This window comes from Amphiura filiformis, chromosome 5 (assembly GCF_039555335.1).
Source record: "Amphiura filiformis chromosome 5, Afil_fr2py, whole genome shotgun sequence".
NCBI classification, from domain to species: Eukaryota; Metazoa; Echinodermata; class Ophiuroidea; order Amphilepidida; family Amphiuridae; genus Amphiura; species Amphiura filiformis.
The window spans coordinates 72904887-72926518 of record NC_092632.1 but is presented as its reverse complement, the minus strand read 5'-3'; the positions used below and the strand labels follow the sequence as shown (position 1 = coordinate 72926518).

Here is a 21632-nt window from a genome sequence, read left to right as displayed (position 1 = left end):
TAAGTTACTTGTTTATTTCAAGAAACATTGATGATGTTTATGTTGCTTCAGTCAACGTCAGTAATATTAATATTGATTCAGTCAATTCCTTTGAAGTTAGGCCATGTTCTTATTTGTTTTGAAAGGTATGGATCATTTACTCTTTCCCTTGAATTGGCCATGAAATTAAATATTGTCAACCTTGACAGGACTTGAACCTGTGACCTCTGAAACTCTGGACCATAACAACTAAGCTAGAATGTAAGCTTATGACATTGGAGGGGAATAGAATTACAATACAGCCAAGTCTTGTAAATCCAGCTTCCCCTACTTTTCTAGTAACAAGCGTTGAGGAGAAATAATTGAGTTCTACCAAATTAATTCCAGAAAAAAAGTGGTATTTCAAACTTTGGGTAGAGTAGACCTCGTTCTCTTTAATGCGACAGTTTCCTTGATAGCTCAGTTGACAAGAGCACTGGTTCAGATCATATTCAGTTTTCTTTGCTTGGCTAGCTTGTAAGAAATTTTCAATCCTATTCATTAGCAAGATCAAGCTAGCATTTTATCTTGAAGTAGAAAAACAAAAGTTACATTAGAAATCCTGCTCAGAGAATGTTTGCTTCTTAATCAATCCCATTACTGTTTTCTATGCAATAGGATTGTATGGTAGAGATATTAAAGCATTAAGGAAAGTCATAAATATTTGCAGTTTTGGTTATTATGCTTTTTAAATAGTTCAGTAGAACTCTGTATGCTACTTTGTCGCACGGTATTGAATTTCACTGCAAACCCAAAGTGTCTATATTTCAGCAAAACGTCTAGAATTGGTTTGGCAGTAACAATGAGGGATTAACTACTAAATATAGACACAAATTTAGACTACTATTTGGGCAGTATACCTCAAATGTAGTCTGATAAATAGACTCAATATTAGACACTAAGCCCAAAACAGCATTGGGTGCATTTTACACATGGGTGATTCTGGAATAAGAAGCAAACATGGGTTCTTATAAATCAGTGAAAAGAAGCAATTTTCCAGTTCAGCGAATTGCTAACAAACAATAAGCATGGATTTCAATGGGGTATGTTTAAATAGTATTATTTGAACAGTAATTTTACATATAGTTGTACAACAATCAACATTGAATAATAGTTAGTGATCTTCAGAAAAAGTCTACAACAAAACATTTGGGCTGGTAAATTGGGAGCTAGCAGTCCATGAATGTGTCTATAATTGTGTCCATAATTGTGTCCAGTATCAGTTTAACAAAGGCTAATACACTATTCACATCTAATCTCCAATACTAGACGATTTGCTGAATTATAGATGTTTTGGGTTTGCAGTGTTTGGTCTCATTTGAAAACTTGTTCCTTCAAAACATTACTGCAAAGATATTAGATTTTTGCATCGCTGTATGTGGACAGTACACTCTTCAGAGGAAGCCTACCTGCATGAATTCACAGGTACTACTAGAAGTGAATACAGGGTCATGGAAAATATCTCCGGACGGTGGTGAAAACTCGAATAAAATTTAACAATGTACAGTTGCTGTAAATGGCAATGAAGTCCTTGGTATTCACCAGCAACGAAATGGTTCTTAGAGCTCAAGAATGGAATGAGCGTCCTTGAAGATCATCCAAGGTCCAAAAGACTTGCTGACGACACCACTAATGATATACGTGCTGGTATAGTGGCATTGATAAGGAATAAAAAGCCAAATAAGAAAGATGAGATAGCCACAAAATACTACACCTCACTGGCGGCCATAGCTGGGGGCCTCCCATCCATTTTACGCAATGTCAGTATCATAGGCGTGCAGCATTTACCGCTCCTGTGACGTGGCGCAAGTGCTACATCCTCCGATGCATTCGCGATAGTGGGCGTCTTCAAGTCTTGGATCGCAATCCAAACGATCTAAGCTAGTTTGGCGCGGAAGGCCCCCAGCTATGGCCGACTTAATCCTGACCATTTCCTGGCTCGTAGGATTCGTCTATACATTTTCTGAATCTGTATGACTAGAGGAATACATTGGAATGGTTTTTAACCCAATTTGAGTGAGTATGAAATTTGAACCCAGGTGTAAAGTTCAATTACCTTTTCCCGCCAAAAGCTACTCCAGGCATTTTTGTGTCAACTACCTATATGGTAAAAGTGCAGCTTTGCCCCCCTCCCCTATAACTTTTCAAAAAATATGTCTAGGAAGTTGGGATGCTTTCTATAGCCTTGTTAAGATACAAGAAACATTTTAGGAAGGTTTTGTGATCATTAGAGGGGGTGTAACTCCCAGAACAACAAATAAAAAAGGGCCTCCTCCTTTTTCTAGGCATCATTGTATACGCTAAAACAGCTCTAAGTATGGGTATTTACACCAATTTTACGATAAAAAATAGAAAATAAGAAGCCCCCTCTTCCTCCTTTTTTCAAAAACCCGGACGAGAAACATGTTTTATTTTTTACTTGGCCTTATGTAAGTTACTTGTTTATTTCAAGAAACATTGATGATGTTTATGTTGCTTCAGTCAACGTCAGTAATATTAATATTGATTCAGTCAATTCCTTTGAAGTTAGGCCATGTTCTTATTTGTTTTGAAAGGTATGGATCATTTACTCTTTCCCTTGAATTGGCCATGAAATTAAATATTGTCAACCTTGACAGGACTTGAACCTGTGACCTCTGAAACTCTGGACCATAACAACTAAGCTAGAATGTAAGCTTATGACATTGGAGGGAATAGAATTACAATACAGCCAAGTCTTGTAAATCCAGCTTCCCCTACTTTTCTAGTAACAAGCGTTGAGGAGAAATAATTGAGTTCTACCAAATTAATTCCAGAAAAAAAGTGGTATTTCAAACTTTGGGTAGAGTAGACCTCGTTCTCTTTAATGCGACAGTTTCCTTGATAGCTCAGTTGACAAGAGCACTGGTTCAGATCATATTCAGTTTTCTTTGCTTGGCTAGCTTGTAAGAAATTTTCAATCCTATTCATTAGCAAGATCAAGCTAGCATTTTATCTTGAAGTAGAAAAACAAAAGTTACATTAGAAATCCTGCTCAGAGAATGTTTGCTTCTTAATCAATCCCATTACTGTTTTCTATGCAATAGGATTGTATGGTAGAGATATTAAAGCATTAAGGAAAGTCATAAATATTTGCAGTTTTGGTTATTATGCTTTTTAAATAGTTCGTAGAACTCTGTATGCTACTTTGTCGCACGGTATTGAATTTCACTGCAAACCCAAAGTGTCTATATTTCAGCAAAACGTCTAGAATTGGTTTGGCAGTAACAATGAGGGATTAACTACTAAATATAGACACAAATTTAGACTACTATTTGGGCAGTATACCTCAAATGTAGTCTGATAAATAGACTCAATATTAGACACTAAGCCCAAAACAGCATTGGGTGCATTTTACACATGGGTGATTCTGGAATAAGAAGCAAACATGGGTTCTTATAAATCAGTGAAAAGAAGCAATTTTCCAGTTCAGCGAATTGCTAACAAACAATAAGCATGGATTTCAATGGGGTATGTTTAAATAGTATTATTTGAACAGTAATTTTACATATAGTTGTACAACAATCAACATTGAATAATAGTTAGTGATCTTCAGAAAAAGTCTACAACAAAACATTTGGGCTGGTAAATTGGGAGCTAGCAGTCCATGAATGTGTCTATAATTGTGTCCATAATTGTGTCCAGTATCAGTTTAACAAAGGCTAATACACTATTCACATCTAATCTCCAATACTAGACGATTTGCTGAATTATAGATGTTTTGGGTTTGCAGTGTTTGGTCTCATTTGAAAACTTGTTCCTTCAAAACATTACTGCAAAGATATTAGATTTTTGCATCGCTGTATGTGGACAGTACACTCTTCAGAGGAAGCCTACCTGCATGAATTCACAGGTACTACTAGAAGTGAATACAGGGTCATGGAAAATATCTCCGGACGGTGGTGAAAACTCGAATAAAATTTAACAATGTACAGTTGCTGTAAATGGCAATGAAGTCCTTGGTATTCACCAGCAACGAAATGGTTCTTAGAGCTCAAGAATGGAATGAGCGTCCTTGAAGATCATCCAAGGTCCAAAAGACTTGCTGACGACACCACTAATGATATACGTGCTGGTATAGTGGCATTGATAAGGAATAAAAAGCCAAATAAGAAAGATGAGATAGCCACAAAATACTACACCTCACTGGCGGCCATAGCTGGGGGCCTCCCATCCATTTTACGCAATGTCAGTATCATAGGCGTGCAGCATTTACCGCTCCTGTGACGTGGCGCAAGTGCTACATCCTCCGATGCATTCGCGATAGTGGGCGTCTTCAAGTCTTGGATCGCAATCCAAACGATCTAAGCTAGTTTGGCGCGGAAGGCCCCCAGCTATGGCCGACTTAATCCTGACCATTTCCTGGCTCGTAGGATTCGTCTATACATTTTCTGAATCTGTATGACTAGAGGAATACATTGGAATGGTTTTTAACCCAATTTGAGTGAGTATGAAATTTGAACCCAGGTGTAAAGTTCAATTACCTTTTCCCGCCAAAAGCTACTCCAGGCATTTTTGTGTCAACTACCTATAGACCTTTTTCTCAGACGTCACCAATCAATCGTTATTGGGGTCCAGCATTCGAGTCATCAGCACCCAAAAGCAACTACCGCGCCGGCGCGCGCGATCAACTTAGCGCCACTCTAGGCGTCCTGAGCGGAATTGCCAGCTCGCAGTACGCGTTTAGTTCTTCACGGTGTAAAAAGTAAACAAAATTGTGAAACAAAACAAAGATTGAATTTTAAATAGCATCGCGGTTTTCCGTATCTTTTGTATTTTATAGCATAAAAACTAACTGGAACAAAGGTAACTAGTATACAGTTCCCGTAAACAATTATTTTATGGAAGCTAACGTGAAATATGACAAAACAGAGGAGAAAATACGCAATATTTGGTGTTTTTACATCGTGGACACGTGAGAAACGCACGTGTTGTTTGTTTACATCTCAGACCCCAATATCGATTAGGTGACGTCATCAGAAAAAGGTCTATATGGTAAAAGTGCAGCTTTGCCCCCCCCCCAAGTGGTACCACGCAACCCCGAAGCTCACACACTATTACCCATAGTTACTGTAGCAAAACTACCAAAATAGCTGGTTATTTCAAGGCGTGAAATCAAGCAATGCACAGTTTGGAATTTAATGTTACAATGTTTGTACGGGATATTTAATTCAAGCCATTAAAGGATAAACCTTGCTAATTAAGAAGCAAATACCACCTTCGTAAAATGATACATATATCACCATGGAGAGTCATCTCCAGTGTCTATTTCCGCAGTTTCAATTGGTTGATCAGCCCAAAAGTCCTGAACATCTTCAACTGTTTCTGTTTCTACGGTATTTTCTTTTGATTGTACAGGACTAACGGGGGCGGTATCACGGAAACTACGAGTCAAGTGAATCGTTGCTTTGTCGCCGTCAGTGTGCTCCGCTGCATACTTAATTTGCTGTTTTTTCTGCTCCGCTTTAATATAAATGTTCTTGAGACTAAGCTTGAGTTCTGTTGCAAATTTATCAATCTTTTTGTCGTCAGAATTCTGGTAAGAAGAAAGAAATGGTTTGCATTGATTAAAACAAAGAACAAAAAACAAAATTATGAATGTTAATTGGACTTTGATATCCCTGCTTTCAAGGCAACCACCGGTTTGCCATTTGACCATGGTTTTCTGAACATTTATACGATTTTCTGTTTGATAAGCCAAATCAAGATGGACCATATAGGATTGGGCAATTCCAGATGGAATCCATATACCCCATGTGGAAGACATGGCCTTGATCTCAAACACAGGGGGTGTAGATTTCAAATGGAGTCACCCATTCAGATAACCCATTTGAAATTGACCCTCCTTGTGTGGATTAAGATCATGTCTTCCATTGGGGGTGTATGGATTTCAACTTGCACATCCCATGTTACTAAATCCCTTGGTAGTCTCGGGCCAGACTGTATGTGGCTATCACGAACATTAGGATTGACGAGTGTCAGACCGACGCAAACTGGCTGTGTAGGAGACTAATCCCTTGGTTGTGATTTGCAAATGATGGTTTCTCAGAAGACGGACCCTGTCTTCCGCAGATAGTGCAAGGACAAGAAAATAATTTAGCCTAAAGATGTAGGGCTATACATTGCATGCCAGAAAACTGCTGTATATGATAACCCAACATTTAAATGTTACGAAAACATTTTGACCAAAACCAAAACCCGTTTATAACACTTTAAAAAACATGTGTTTGCTGGGTAGTTGGTCCAAAGGGTTGCAACTGGTTGTTTTGTTTACCACTACACTATAGGGTGATTTAAAATGAACTGTACCCAAATTCAAAAATTTAAATAAAATACTTACCGACATTTAAATAATTTGTGTTTGTAAGCTGTAACAGGATAGTATGATTCCTATTATTGGAGAAAAAATCATGTCTTTACCTCAAATGGTTTTGAAGAAAAGTACATTTTTATAAAACACACCAATTTTGTTACTGCGTAGAGAACATGGATAAACTTAGTTCCATGTGTTGGTCTAAAATTGGGATGATAAATTGAAAATGCGATATCTTCTGACTAAAACCATTTATTATCAAAATTCAAAATTTCTACTACAGAACACTTATCACTGCTTTCTATGATAGTCTTTTGATATGTACAATCTCCGCGAATATATATATAAAAAATGGGCAAAGTTGGGTACAGTTCATTTTAAATCACCCTGTACACATACAATACATACTATGCCTTTGTCATTCTCAGGAGGAGATCTGGATTCCATGTTTTTCTCGTTATTAGTCTTAGATTGCTTTACATTGGTGCTTGTTTGTGAAGTAAGAGAATGAGTTGGATGGTCTGCTGGATTTCCTCGTCTTCCTGGTCTGCATGGTTGCCCTTCATTTTGTTCATTAGTTTCCTGCAGCAAGAGAGATAATATCTTTATTATTGTTTATACACAGTATACCCAGCAAACACAAAACGTTTCGACATCATTCGCAAAAGGTTATAAAAAGTTGTCAGAAAACGTTTAAATGTTGGGTTATATAAAGGGTATATTAAGAGTATAAAACGTTTTCATAATCTTAAAAAACATTTTTTGATAATCTACTGCTCAGCAAACAAAAATGTTTTACAGAAAACGTTTAAATGTTGGGTTATATAAAGGGTATAAAAACGTTTTAATAACATTCCAAAAACATTCTTGAAAACTTGATACAAAACATTCTAAACAGAATGTTATTTTAGTTGAAAAAATATTTTGTGAAAAATGTTTGCCCAAAATATTTTCCATAACGTTTTAAAAACGTTTTCATGACCTTTATATAACCCGACATTTAAATGTTATTAAAAGGATTTGAAAAAAACATTTTAAGAACATTTCTGTATTTGCTGGGTTCAAATATTTTAACATAATGTTATTTAAGTATTGATACAATATTTGGCAAAAATGTTTGCAAAAATAGTTTACAATAACGTTTTTGTGTTTGCTGGGTAATTAAGCCCCGGACGTCAAACTGGAAAAATGATGGCCCCTGCATACCACTGATTTCGTAATCTACATTTACAAATTTTACATTTTAAATCTTAAATTTTTGCAATACTCGGGAGATTTGCATAATTTTATCAAGTTAGCCGTCTTCAGTAGATAGCATATTTTATTAAGTTAGCTATTTTCGTTGAATAGCATCATTTTATTAAGTTTGCTATCTTCGGTGGATAGCATAATTTTATTAAGTTTGCTATCTTCAGTGGATAGCTATCTTCGGTGGATAGCATAATTTTATTAAGTTTGCTATCTTCAGTGGATAGCATCATTTTATTAAGTTTGCTATCTTCAATGGATAGCATCATTTTATTAAGTTTGCTATCTTCTGTTTTTCTTATCTGTAGTAGATAGCATCATTATATTAACTTTGCTATCTTCTGTTTTTCCTATCTGTAGTAGATAGCATCATTATATTAAGTTTGCTATCTTCTGTTTTTCCTATTTGTAGCAGATGGCATCATTTTATCAAGTTTAATCAATTGGAAATGGTTCCTCAATTTTGCTATCTTCAGTAGATAGCAACTTTGATGTCTTCAATAAGAGCTATTTCGAATGGTACTCCAATTTTGCTATCTTCAGTAGATGTCGCCAATTAATAGCCAATTAGCTATTTTGAATGGTTTCTCAATAATTGCTATCTTCATTAGATATAGCAATTTAATGTCTCCAGTTAATAGCCCTTTTGGATATGTCAAATAGTTTCTTAATAATTTTGCTATCTTCAGTAGATAGCAATTTGAATGTCGCCAAAAAATAAAAGCTACTTTTAATGGGTCCTCAATTTTGATACCTTCAGAAATTAGCAAGCAATTTATATGGATGTCTCCAATTAAAGGTGGGTAACCTGATAGACAGCCTCATCTCCCCCTTTACCCATCAAAATGCAGATTTTGGTATCAGGTGGAAGGTCATATTTTTCTCATTAAAATATTGAAATTAGGTGTATATTTCGTAAGAAATCATCAAAAAACTGTCAAATTAGTCTCGACTGTGGTATACCACGTTTGAGACTAATTAGGTATTTTTTGGTGATATCTTCGGAAATACACCGTTGAAATGTCTAATTTCATATGATATGGTACTGGGAAAAATAGGGTCTTCCTTTGAAATCAATATATTACATGATCATGATGATTATCATGATTAAAAACACTGCAGATTACCAATATCACGCTGTATAAATGTCAGTAATTCCATAAGCAATTTATCACATTTACAAAAAACATTTACATGTTCTTTTTTGCATAAATGCTTGAAAGTGGTGACATTTGATGTTATACGTAAATTTTAAAAATTCGATTTTACAAATAGATCAGGTCTCATTCCTTTAACAATACTTTGGCTATTTCAAAATGTTCCTTAATTTGGATATCTTCAGTAGATTTTGATCTCAATTTTGCTACCATCAGTAGATAAAAAGTTAATGTCTCCAGTTAAAAGCCCTTTGGGTATTTCAAATGGTTCCTTAATTTTGAGATCTTCAGCAGTATAGCAAATTTTGGTCTCAATTTTGATATCTTCAGCAGATAACAATTTTATGTCTCCAGTTAAAAGCCCTTTGGCTATTTCAAATGGTTCCTTAATTTTGAGATCTTCAGCTGTATATGGCAAATTTTGGTCTCAATTTTGATATCTTCGGCAGATAACAGTGTTATGTCTCCAGTTAAAAAAGCCCTTTGGCTATTTCAAATGGTTCCTTAATTTTGAGATCTTCAGCAGTATATATATAGCAAATTTTGGTCTCAAGGTTGATATCTTCAGCAGATAACAATTTTATGTCTCCAGTTAATAGCCCTATGGCTATTTCAAATGTTTTTTCAATTTTGTTGTCTTCAGCATAATAGCAATTTTGATTCTCCACAGTGGCGTGGCGTCATAGGGGCACGTGCCCGCCCCCCCCCCCATCGATCTGAAATTTTAAAAATTCCAATAGGAAAATTGCAGAAAAACGGCTTGTGGGGGCCCAAATCAGACCAGTGTCCCTTAATCATGGTCGGTGCCCTCCAATGTGATGACCCACGCTACGCCACTGATTTTCCAATTAATAGCCCTTTGGATATTTCAAATGTTTTCTCAATTCTGCTATCTTCAGTAGATAGCAATTTTAATTATCCAATTAATAGCCCTTTGGATATTTAAGATGGTTCTTCAATTTTGCTATTTTCTGCAGAAAGCAATTTGGATGTCTCCAATGGTCATTTGGCCACAAGGTGTATCAATAAGGCCTAAAATATTATTTGATTGGCGTAACCCGACCGACCCTAAAAGTAGGCCCGACCCTGAAAAAAAGAAATAATAATAATTAATTTAAAAAAATAATAATAAATTACATTAAAAAAAAAAGTTCCAAGGCCTTTATCAAACGCAATTTACAGCTTTAAAAGTGAAAAGAAAAAGAAATAAAATCCCTACCTATATATAGTAGGCCTACCTACCCTAATTATTTTTATGTTACGCCAATCGTGCAATCAAACAATTGTTTTTGGCCTAATGGTACATCAAAATACAGTATAAATAAAAACCACCTTTTTTGTCACTTAGATTAAAAAACATTGTTCATTAAACAATAAATAGTCCTTTCAAGAGATCTAATGTTGAATTTGGAAGAATCATGCGTTTCATTAGACAAAGCTTATACTAGGTACCAATCATTTTGATACAACACCCTCTATTCCAAAAGGTTCCTCAATTTTGACATCTTCAGTTAGCATTTTGATATATTCTTTCTGTAATCCTTTGGGTATTTTGAACATTTCTCAATTTGATATCTTCAGTAGATAAGATAGCAATTTTAACGTCTCCAATTAACAGCCTTTTTGACTTAGAACTTCGAATGGTTCCTCCATTTGCTATCTTCAGTAGATAGCAATTTTGACGTTTCCAATTAACAGCCTTTTTGACTTAGAACTTCGAATGGTTCCTCCATTTGCTATCTTCAGTAGATAGCAATTTTGATTTTGATTAATAATCCTTTGGCTGTCAAGAGAAAAGAAAAGATCGCCATAAATCCCGAGACATCGACACCAACCTGGTTTTCAAACCTCTTGTTTTCGGGTTTTAAATTGTCATCCAAAACGGTCGTGGCTACAAGTTCCTCTTCTGAATCTGTGTTTTCAATAGATGATGTACTTCCGTAAGATGAACTTATTGGAGTGGAGCACGGCGTAGATGTTGAACTCGAACATCCCATTCAGCCTGCCATTTGAATTTCTATTACAGAAGTCATGGATAAACTTGTATTTTTACGTGTCCATATTAGTAATGTTGCCATGTGTGTCATTGCATAGAAACCATCCCTAAATTTCGCGTGTTCACGCGAATCTGTAAACGCGTACGGTATTTTCGCACATGATTGGTAACGCGCCGTGGGTCCGGGTAATTCCTCCTGTTTTAGTGAACGCTCATGTTTTAGTGAACGCTCATCTACTCATCTAGCGGTCCCGCTAGGTTTTTAAAATCTAATAAGTAGGCCTATAAGAAAAGTGAATATGGTTCACGAATGGCGTCAATCGGGCCTTCATTTTCACACATTTTATGATTAAAATTTTAAACAATAATAGTGTCAAAATCGTCCACAATTGGGCCTTCAAGTTTTCCAAATACTCAGGGGTTTACTTTCCACAGACTTCCCCTGAGTAGGCCTATACTATGCCCTTTTCAAATCTGCTTTAGACACCTGACACTTTAAGTTTTTAGCAATAATTTATACAATAATCTTACTATAAATATAGTTATTAAAACTTGTACACAAATGGCTTCAATATTATTGGGCTGTCATTTCACATGACAAATTTCTCATTTTTTTTTCAAACTGACATGACATTTTACACAATAATATTAATAGTACCAAAATGGTTCACCAAATATCTTCAATTTAGGTCTTCATTTTTCAAAAATAACTGGGGCCGCATCCTCCTTAGACTGCGCTGCATTCCTTTTTTTGTGATAAACAATTCATACGTTTCCATGCATGAAACCATTTAAAATCTATGACGAAACACATCACATCTCCAGTGACTGCAAAAAAAAAAAAAAAAAGTTTTCCCATGGATATCTGAGCTGTTGAATCAGAACAGGAATGATGAGTTTTCCATGGTCAGGTCAGAGAGCTTAATTTAGGGAATGATAAATTAAACTGGTCTACTACAGTAGACTACATCCTCCTCAGACACCCATGCGGTGGACCGCTCTGACTGCTCTACTTAACATCCGCCACTGATCGGAGATGTTGGATGGGGGGGGGGGATAATGGTAAAGCACCACCATCCCGGGCACCATCCCCGGCCACCATCCTGTATCCTTTCTCCAGGGCGACACAAACATATCTCAGCCCCGGGCCTTCTAGATCTAGTAGGCCTATGCCACTATTCACGGGATACCATGATTCTATCATTGATTTGGCCATAATAGACTAGCTCAATTTTGCCCCATTGAAATTAATTCAGCGGAGAAATTAATTAATTTCAGCGAGGTGAAATTTCAGCGCGGCGAAATTAAGCTAGTGAAGACTCTTGTGGCCAATGATTATGATTCGACCATTTTACGACGGCCAGGGGACACTGAACATGCTGAAGTGGTTCATACGACTTGACTTCATAATATGGTCAGATTGTGTAGCCCCTACCCTGCCATATACGTCTAGCCCTCTTCTTTTGTTCCATTATCTATTGTATTTCTTTTGTTCAAAGTCTGGTCAACTGTTGATTATCAAGTAATGTGGACAGGTCAAGATAATCTGGACAGGTCAAGATAATCTGGACAGGTCAAGATAATCTGGACAGGTCAAGATATTCTTGGTCAGGTCAAGATAATCTTGGTCAGGTCAATAAATTTTGAACAAGAGACGTTCATGTTCATATTTAGAAACACTGGCCACATTATTTGATTTTTTGGACATTTCAACAAACTTAAAATGCATCACATTACATTATGACGTGATCAAACAAGAGAGGGCTCTAATTTTGACTTTTACATATTTTACACGATCAGCATAAATTATTATGCAAGTTTATGCATATTAGATTTAAATGAAGATGGTAAACAATACTTGTGTGTATTGAATGACACCAAGAACACCTCTATTGAATAATGCAAATTAGTTTGTATTATGTCTCTTAAAGCCTGTATAATTAGGACGGGGATGTCAATCTACCTTTGTCCCCCCTTTCCCAACTAACGCAGATTCCGACAAAGTAGGTAACAAAACATAGCCATGAGGTCTTACAAATTAAGTTCAACCAAGGATATTTTGCACCTAAAATGCAGTAGGCTACATTGCAGGCGACAAGACTAGATGTAGAAAAACTAGTAACTACAACAATCCGCGGCATAACCCCAACCAAAATAGGTCGAGGAGGGTACCCAGGAATTAGACTGTCCCACAGTCTCGGTTCGGTCCGGCCTGGATAATGGAACGATACATAATTACATAATAGCCTACCAAAATATGCCATAGTCCTTCACCCCCCCGATTCTAAATACACAGCCCAAAACCAATTCCTCTCTCTACACAAATTAGCTCAAATTGATGCCACTACACTGATCACACCTCCTATATTGAACGCTAAAATTCAGTGACCGCTCCCCACGCCGAGACTGTTCCGAAGTGTTAGAGATTTCACTTCCAAATATTCGTTCAACGAAGCCCGGTGATTCTGATGTCAATTAAGCCCCGCCCCAGTTTCAATTCAAATATGGTAGCACAAAGCTATGCCGCGGGATGTGACGCAAGATTGGATGGGACACTTGTCATTGCTTGTCAACAACTGAGAGGTATTGAGCTCAAGTGGCACGCGTCTGATAGACCCATGGTACTCGCAATAATAAAAGGCAACCACTCGACTCGGACTTAGGCCTATTGTCCATATTGCGTATATTATCGCGTGCGGTTTGCAAATGTGTGCACATTATTTAGCTAGGGAAGCCTTTTCAAATATCCCCGCGCTGCCAAGCTGCGTTGATTGGTCGGATACAATATCGTTGTTTTAGTCGCTTACACAAACGTTAATGTAGTGAAAACATGGACGTGGTATATAGAAAGATTGCGTGACTCCAAATCCGTAAAAGTGAACTCCCAGCATTTTGTGGGAACTGGAAGTCAAATTGCTTACAGACTGGGAGGGTCCATGTATTGGGTTGATTTTTAATGCTATGTAATCTACATTACCAGTCGTTCTCCATGGACCCGAGGGAGGGTCTACCCAGGAATATGCGTTGATTTTGTTCAGGACATTTGTTGTATAAGTATATTAAAGATAAATATATATTCTATGGTGTTAAATGAGTTACCGTCATATCTAGGTAAAACACACCCACTTTTTAATTTGACCTTTGAACTATTTACATATTCATTATTAATATTACGAACAAGGAGGTTAGATATAGAAAGGAGGGGAAATAGATTACATAACGCATATTGTTCCTTTGTGCCTATTAGAATTTCCGCCAAGCTATTCATCGAGAGGTACCTTTTGTTTGAGACAAAGGGCTTCCGCCATTAAATCAGTAACTGACCTGACAGCGTATTAACGCTATATAGGCAGGCCACTGTCATTAAGTGATCAAATGAAAGTCACGTGAAAGCGTCTACGTCGACGAGAGGTACCTTTTGTTATAATACCACACAAGGGTGTCCTCGAGTTGTCGCATACACACAAAAACACACTTTACCGTCGACATAGAATTATTGACCGCCCATCTTAATTTAGGCGCCTCATTTAAATAAATTCAATAGATTACCCGTAACAACGTGTCATTGCTGCCAGGTATATAGGTCTATCTGTGTCACTTTCTATAATTAACTACTTCGCAGCTATTATGTTGTTATCATGGTTATATAGGCCTGTTCAATAAAATTTTTTAATATCACGAATATCCATTTTAAAAGCCATGTCCAATTGAGGTAGTGAAGGAGGGTCGAGAGATGAAAAGAGGAGAAGCGGATGGGTGATCGATATTGTAGGCGAGGGCGGAAGACAAAAAAGAAAGGAAGAGGGGGAGAAGGAGAGCGATGCAGTCACAGGGCTCTAAATTACATAGGCGTAGATAGAACGGGGGAGGGGGGTAAATCCATTTTAGCGCAAAAAAAAAAAGAAAGGAAGAGGGGGAGAAAGAGAGAGGTAGAAGGAGAGCGATGCAGTCACAGGGCTCTAAATTAGATAGGCGTAGATCGGGGGAGTTGGGGATAAATCCCCAATATTTTTGCCAGGGGGATGGTCGATATAATCATCTCCCCCCCCCCAATATTGACGCCTGTGTATTGGTTTCTGTCAAAATTAACCTCACAGTTGGTCATTTTAGCCACAAAATGCCATTTTTAGCGCTTCGCGCGAATTAATTCCACGTTTGTCCCATATTTCACCAGTTTAGTTTCAATAGGCCTATGCTAAGGTTCACTGTACTGGGTACTTAACCCCCCCCCCCCCTGTCAAAAATAAATCTACGCCACTGCTTAAGTGTGTGCATAAGAAAGAATAAGTGCAGAGAAAGGAAAAGAAAAGAATGAATAAAGAAAAGAATAATTATTATTATAGAATCTAAGCATATCAGCACTAGGCAGCCATTTAATGATGCCAAAACCTTACTACGTTACGTAATTAAAACACCCAGTCAGATATATTTCACACCTGCCAAACACATGTCACCCAATTTCGATAACTAGACGTTGAATGTACACTCTCATGAATATTGATTGGCAACATTTTCCAATATGTCAGCGCTCAAATCGGACACAATAGAACAATAGACCCTTCAGTGCGTTGAGATTACGAATATATGTATAAAGAATTAATAAGGCTATCGAGTGAATAGAGGGTATGCAATACGACGTCACTCATGACAGAGTCATCCTCATTTAAATAAAATTCTGTCCTCCATAAGGTGCCACGGGGCAAATCGCATGATAATACATTAAAACAGGTGATAGGTATGAATGGATGTGGAATCGATCTAGAGACCTGTCCCTCTGTCATCTTAAGCTATTTTAGAACTGTCCTCCAACATGGCTGCCATCTCAATTGTTATACCGTTCCGGCTGGTTTATTGCATACACTCTATTGAATAGAATCTCCCGTTTAACGCGTTAAATAGATTGAAATCAATGCTGTATTGATTTGATTAAATCACTTACAATAAGACTCATAGACTCGAACGCAGGACACATGAGGAGAATATTACACTGTCCCAGTGTGTTTTTATTTTGGAAAAACCCTAAACTTACACAAGATAATCATATCAGCTTTTCTTTTTGTCTTTTGGAAAATGAATAAACCATAACAACAAATTCGTTTATTTTGGCTCACCGTATATGTAAGATAAAGGGTTCAAAACAGATCATTACCATAGATAATCGGTGTCTTGTTGAGGTATGTTTCGCATGTTAGTCGCTCGGAAGGCGAGACCCCGAACACAAAACGATTCATTTTCACGGCAATGGACTTGGGGCGGATTTTGAAAAAGTGTACCTTTTTTGACCAAAAAGGCATAAAAATATTTTTTTTCTCTCGAGCTCGCTACGCTCACGAATGGGACTTTTTGGGTAAAAAGGGGGACTTGGGATACCGACCTGCCCCGGGGACCTGGGCACAGCATAATTTGGATCCGTGGCTATTATGATAGTACAAGTGCGCGCGAAAAGGCGCAAAAAGTTGCGGGCAATAATGAAACTTAAAATTAGAACAAACGTTTTACACTAAAGTAGCTTAAAGTTTATTCAATACATAAATTTACATGTGCAAAAATATAAAGTGCATTAGTAATTAGAGCAAAGAAGCCACCTTTATTTTAGACTTCTCCGTAGTCCACTTGCCCATTTTGCATACTCTGGCTATTACATTTAAGCATAAAACTGATTTATATTGATTTGTGTGCAACTGATAGATTTTCACATCTGTATCTGATCTTTTCAGTCACCGCACTCCCTCTGTTTGTTAGCTTATTTTCGGGGTTCGCTATCAATAAATTGGTAGATTCCAAAATCAGAATTGTTCAGTATTAAGCTATTATAATTATGCAAGGTAATGTTGCATTAAATTACTTTTATTGTCGCTAATCATCTGATATTTTTAACTCTTTATGACCATTTTACTATTGAATACTTTAATTTTAATAAACATCAGTATAATTTTGAGTTCAACGAAATGGGTTCATCATGACTAATAATAACATATTTTAAATAAAATTCGACTATGGCATAGTCTACCTTTATTTTAAATCCAGGTTAAACTTATACTAGTTTTCACTTCACTTATTTAATAGTAGCCTAGAAATATTAAAGTAATTCGCCTTTACCGTTTCATTTTTAGCTGCGACTAGCACTAGCAGATCACTTATGTTCCTCCTAAGTCAATCCGTCCACATTACTGTGATAAACGTTGTCTTTACTACAAATAAAAACAATGACTGATTTTCATAGTATGTAGGTATAGTGTTGGCGCAAGTATATATCATTCTGTGTACTTAAGTAGCGCATTTGCATATTAAAAAGTATTAATAAATTCTACTAAAAGTATTTGTTTGTTTTTTTCTCTTATAGTATTTGTACTATTTTTGCACCACTGGAAACAACCTCAAATTGAAAGAAATTAACGTTATATGTACTGACGAAATCGTCAATTTATCTGCTTTTGACATTCTCAATTATCCTATACTCGATAAAGACAATATAACATCAGCAAATTTATCTACTTTTGACATCCTGAATCAACCCATACTCGGCGAATTCTTACGCATTCGTATCCAGACAAGATCTCAGACAAATTGCCTTCAACAAAGAGGTGGCGATTTTTGGTTTGCCGTGCTGAAAGCTCTGAATACAACAGGAAGCTCTTCGTCGCCAATGGTAGATCACAAAAACGGCACATATAGTGTGGATTTATACGTAGGATGGAGTGGAGAAGTTGCCGTGCATATCATATTGGTGCATCCTAGCATAGCAACTCAATTTCTTGATCGTGTCACAGACATTTCTGATTTTTCTCGATTATACTGGAATGGGACTTTCAGTAAAGATATACCAATAAGCAGTTGGATAAAGATACTGACGAAAAAGCAACATGCTACGTCTTTGTGTTATATGATGTATCACGGGCCTAATTCTTGGAAGGACAAATGTGCTTATACTAGTGAAAGAACACTGGGAAACAATACCGCTTGGGTTTGCGATAAACCTGATAATGGTCTAGCGTGCGACAATCTTGTTAGCTATACAACGAATGGGCATTTGCTAGAAGAGACATTCAGAAATATATCATGTAAATCTGGCATTTTATGGCTTTTTGAAAGGTAAGCTTCATCAGTGATATTTTTTAAACATTATGTTGAATGCGTATCATTTTATTATTATTATCTTCATTACCGCTTTTTACCGACAGTGTCTCAGATTATAGTATAATGTATGGTATATGGACTGGACATTTCTACAGGATGTCTCAACATTGGCTCCCTCACCAATTAGTTTAACTAACTGGACGTCTTCAGCAAAAATAAAAAGGACACCAGTGCGATCACCGGGTCTGGGGATAGTGGACAGCCTTGGAAGACGCGAATACAGCACTGCGTCCAGTCTGTTGTTTTCCGTTTTCACCTAAATGAACAGCTCATCATAGTAGATCATATTATAGAGATGATCTTTCTGACGGGATCTGGAATATAGCATTCCAGAGCAAACTGTGCAAGATTGCGTGACATAGTATAGTCCGCCCAACACGCATTTTTGTAGATCCAGTCACGTTGTCACAAGGTAAGGAATCCGAATGGTTCAATGTGCATCAGGCCTACTTTCCTGGTGGTATATAAGAGAATTTAACTCTGACAGGCTTGGAGGTCTGGTCTTGAAAGGTACAGTTTTTGTGGTCTTTTCATGCCCTTTTAGATGGCATTGTAGTCTCTTTTCTTATCACGGTTGACATACATAGCTGTTTTTTCTTTTTCTGTTTTTGTTCTAAGGAAATATTATCTTCAACGAGTCATCAATGGACCGACAATAATAAAGGTTCAAACAAGTATGTATTCATTATGTTTCTTATATTTGTAAGTTATTTGTTCATTTAAAGCAGAGCTTGAGGAAAGCTGGCTTTTAAGCTGTTTGGCTAATTATTGGCATAGTCATATAATTAAAAATGTGTTTTATTTTGTTTTGCGTTGCTGGTCATGGTCTGTATTAAAGTTGTTCTTAGTTTTGTTTTGTTTTGTCTTGTTTCTCTTTCTGTTTTGTTCTCTTTTCTTCTCTTTCGTTTTTGATTACATTAATATAACTCTCCACACATTTATTTTGATTTACAGATAATAATAGAGACTCTCAGCAGCTTCCAACTTCAACAGGTTCAAACATACAAGAAGAAGGACACACACAGATTACATTCACAAGGAACGTTTCAACGCCAGGAGTCATGACGACATCATGTAACAATCCTGGAATCGGCTACTGGTCTGGACAGAAATGGAACGCTATATGTTACACGACAAAACAATGGAATCATGTTACAGATGTTGGGGAATGTTTTAGAAACAAGAATATATATTTTCTAGGAGACTCAACAACACGGCAATGGTTTGTAACATTACTCCACCTCTTACGCGCAAAGTACTCTTCATCAAGCATATTACAAAGTTATAGACGTTATAGACGTTATATTATAGAGTATAATTTCAATTTAACATTCCAATTTTATCCGCACCAAATGGGCAGTAGAGTCGTGCCAATCAAAAATGAGAAATTTGAAGTCGAAATGCTTGACAATTTACGTGATTCTCGATGCAACTACATTGTAACCATCAGTCCATGGGCACATTTTGCCCAATGGTGGTTACCAGCCTATAGAGATAGAGTCCGATTAATTAGAGAAGCCATCCTAAGATTTAAACATCGTTGTCCAGACGCACCTGTCATCTTAAAAAGTCCACATGTACGCGACCACGGAACAGAGGTCTTGAAACAACTCATGTACAGTGATTATATCCTATTCAAGATCAAAACTATCATGGAAGAAATGTTGAATATTGATGGGGTTTATTATATTGACGTTTGGAACATGAACTTAGCATATCCTGCTAAAAAATCAGTACATATGCCGGAGACAGTTGTGAGACAAGAAGTAAATTTATTTATTTCGTACATTTGTCCTAATTTCAAATGACCAGTTTTATGGTATGGTCATATATTATACAAATATTAACTGTCTATGAGTGTGATGGTCGAAATATAATCACGAGGTGAAAGATGGATTGTTCCATTCTACGAGCCGGAACGGCGAGTGGAATGGAACAATACATCTTTCACCGAGTAATTATATTTCGACCATTACACGAATTTAAGACAGTTAATATTTGTTTTATATCACTCATGCATAAATTCTATTACTAAAATACTAGTTAAGGTACGAAATACATTTTCCATCAACATAACACCATGTTTTGCCGTGATATACTTCACATTTTGGGGTCCACCCCATAACTAAATCCGCGAGTCCAAGAGTCAGCGCACGGCTTGGCGCAGGCGCACTACGGCAGAGTACTATGATAGTAAAGACTATCACACGGAGAGGGTGATGGTAAAATGGCAAATGGTAATCAACCAATGAACTGTCTAGAATTTATGTATGAGTGATATAATAATCATTATCATTATAATTTGAGATCTTCAGACTCCCCCACCCTCATTTTCATTCCTAACAAAACAATGCAGTACGGTACCAACTTTTCTTGACCGTTATTTTTAACCGAATCGTCAAAGTTGTTCGCAGTTCAAATCCGGTCTTCTTGATCAATATCTTGTCGATATGATAATATTGTTGCGTTCTTCGGAATGTTGACTTGAAATAATACAACTGGACAGATATTTGTACTTATATCAATGATCATTCAGTTATTTTATTAGCAAGGTATAGAAGTTACTCTCTTTAAATAGGAAGCCCCACTTGGCTAGTTCGCCACAGAAGAACTGACTAGCACCTGTTACTTTGATGATGACAGACAGAACAAGATTTACATGGATACATCTTAATCTTGACTAATTCCCTTAGGAACTTGAGGCTTTCGCTGAGGCACAAATCAAGAATCAATCTCACTGTACTAATCTCAGTCTTTATATAGTAATATGCAAATAACCTGCTCAGTCATAACATGAGCAACTACAATAGCTCAGAGTACTTAACATTTTAAGGGTATGTAAATAACTTGCTCAGTCATAACATGAGCAACTACAATAGCTCAGGGTACTTACGGGTAAGAAGAATAGCTCAGGAGAGATAAGAGTAGAGATGAATGGCACATAAGAGGCAAGAGTAGAGAAGAATGCACAGGAGAGATTAGAGTAGAGAAGAATGCACAGGGTAGATTAGAGTAGAGAAGAATGCTCAGGGTAGATTAGAGTAGAGAAGAATACTCAGGGTAGATTAGAGTAGAGAAGAATACTCAGGGTAGATTAGAGTAGAGAAGAATACTCAGGGTAGATTAGAGTAGAGAAGAATACTCAGGGTAGATTAGAGTAGAGTGGTAAGGGTACTCAGGTGATTATGATAATAAGTACCCATATAGGAACAGAGAGAGTACATGGGGAAATGTTGTCATAATAGAAGTCTTTAAAAGTAAAACAATGGTAGGGGTGATATACGCACAATCACAACAATATGTAATACTAGGCGGTTACCCGTATTTCGCGGTTCTCGGCTGTCATAGTTATTGGCTTTTGCAGATCTCAAACCTGGGCTTCAAGTTGGCCAAAGTGACACCCACTGACCAAGTTTTTTAACTGTAGGTATGACGAAAAGGTCACCATGGAGGCTTTTGTTTGTTAGTCCAAGGTCCACCCACCCACCAAGTTTGAGCTCCATAGGAGCAATTTGAATTTGTTACCTTTCTTGACCTATGACCTCTTAACCGTAGGTATGATGAAAAGGTCACCGTGGAAACGTTTGTTTGTTAGTCCAAGGTCCACCCACCCACCAAGTTTGAGCTCCATAGGGGCAATTTGAAATGTTTACCTTTCTTGACCTATGACCTCTTCATAGGGGCAGTTTGAAATTTTACCTTTCTTGACCTTTGACCTCTTAACCGTTGGTCTGACGAAAAGGTC

The 21632-nt window shown here is 37.0% G+C and overlaps 1 protein-coding gene across 1 annotated transcript; it reads left to right on the top strand.

Moving 5' to 3' along the window:
- Window positions 1-10909: 10909 nt before the first annotated feature.
- Window positions 10910-20664, top strand: LOC140152383 (NXPE family member 3-like). Its single transcript, XM_072174690.1, has 5 exons — window positions 10910-10936; window positions 17094-17842; window positions 18506-18561; window positions 18842-19653; window positions 20581-20664. The coding sequence occupies exons 1-5, from the start codon at window positions 10910-10912 to the stop codon at window positions 20662-20664; spliced, it is 1728 nt and encodes a 575-aa protein (XP_072030791.1).
- The last annotated feature ends 968 nt before the right edge of the window (window positions 20665-21632 follow it).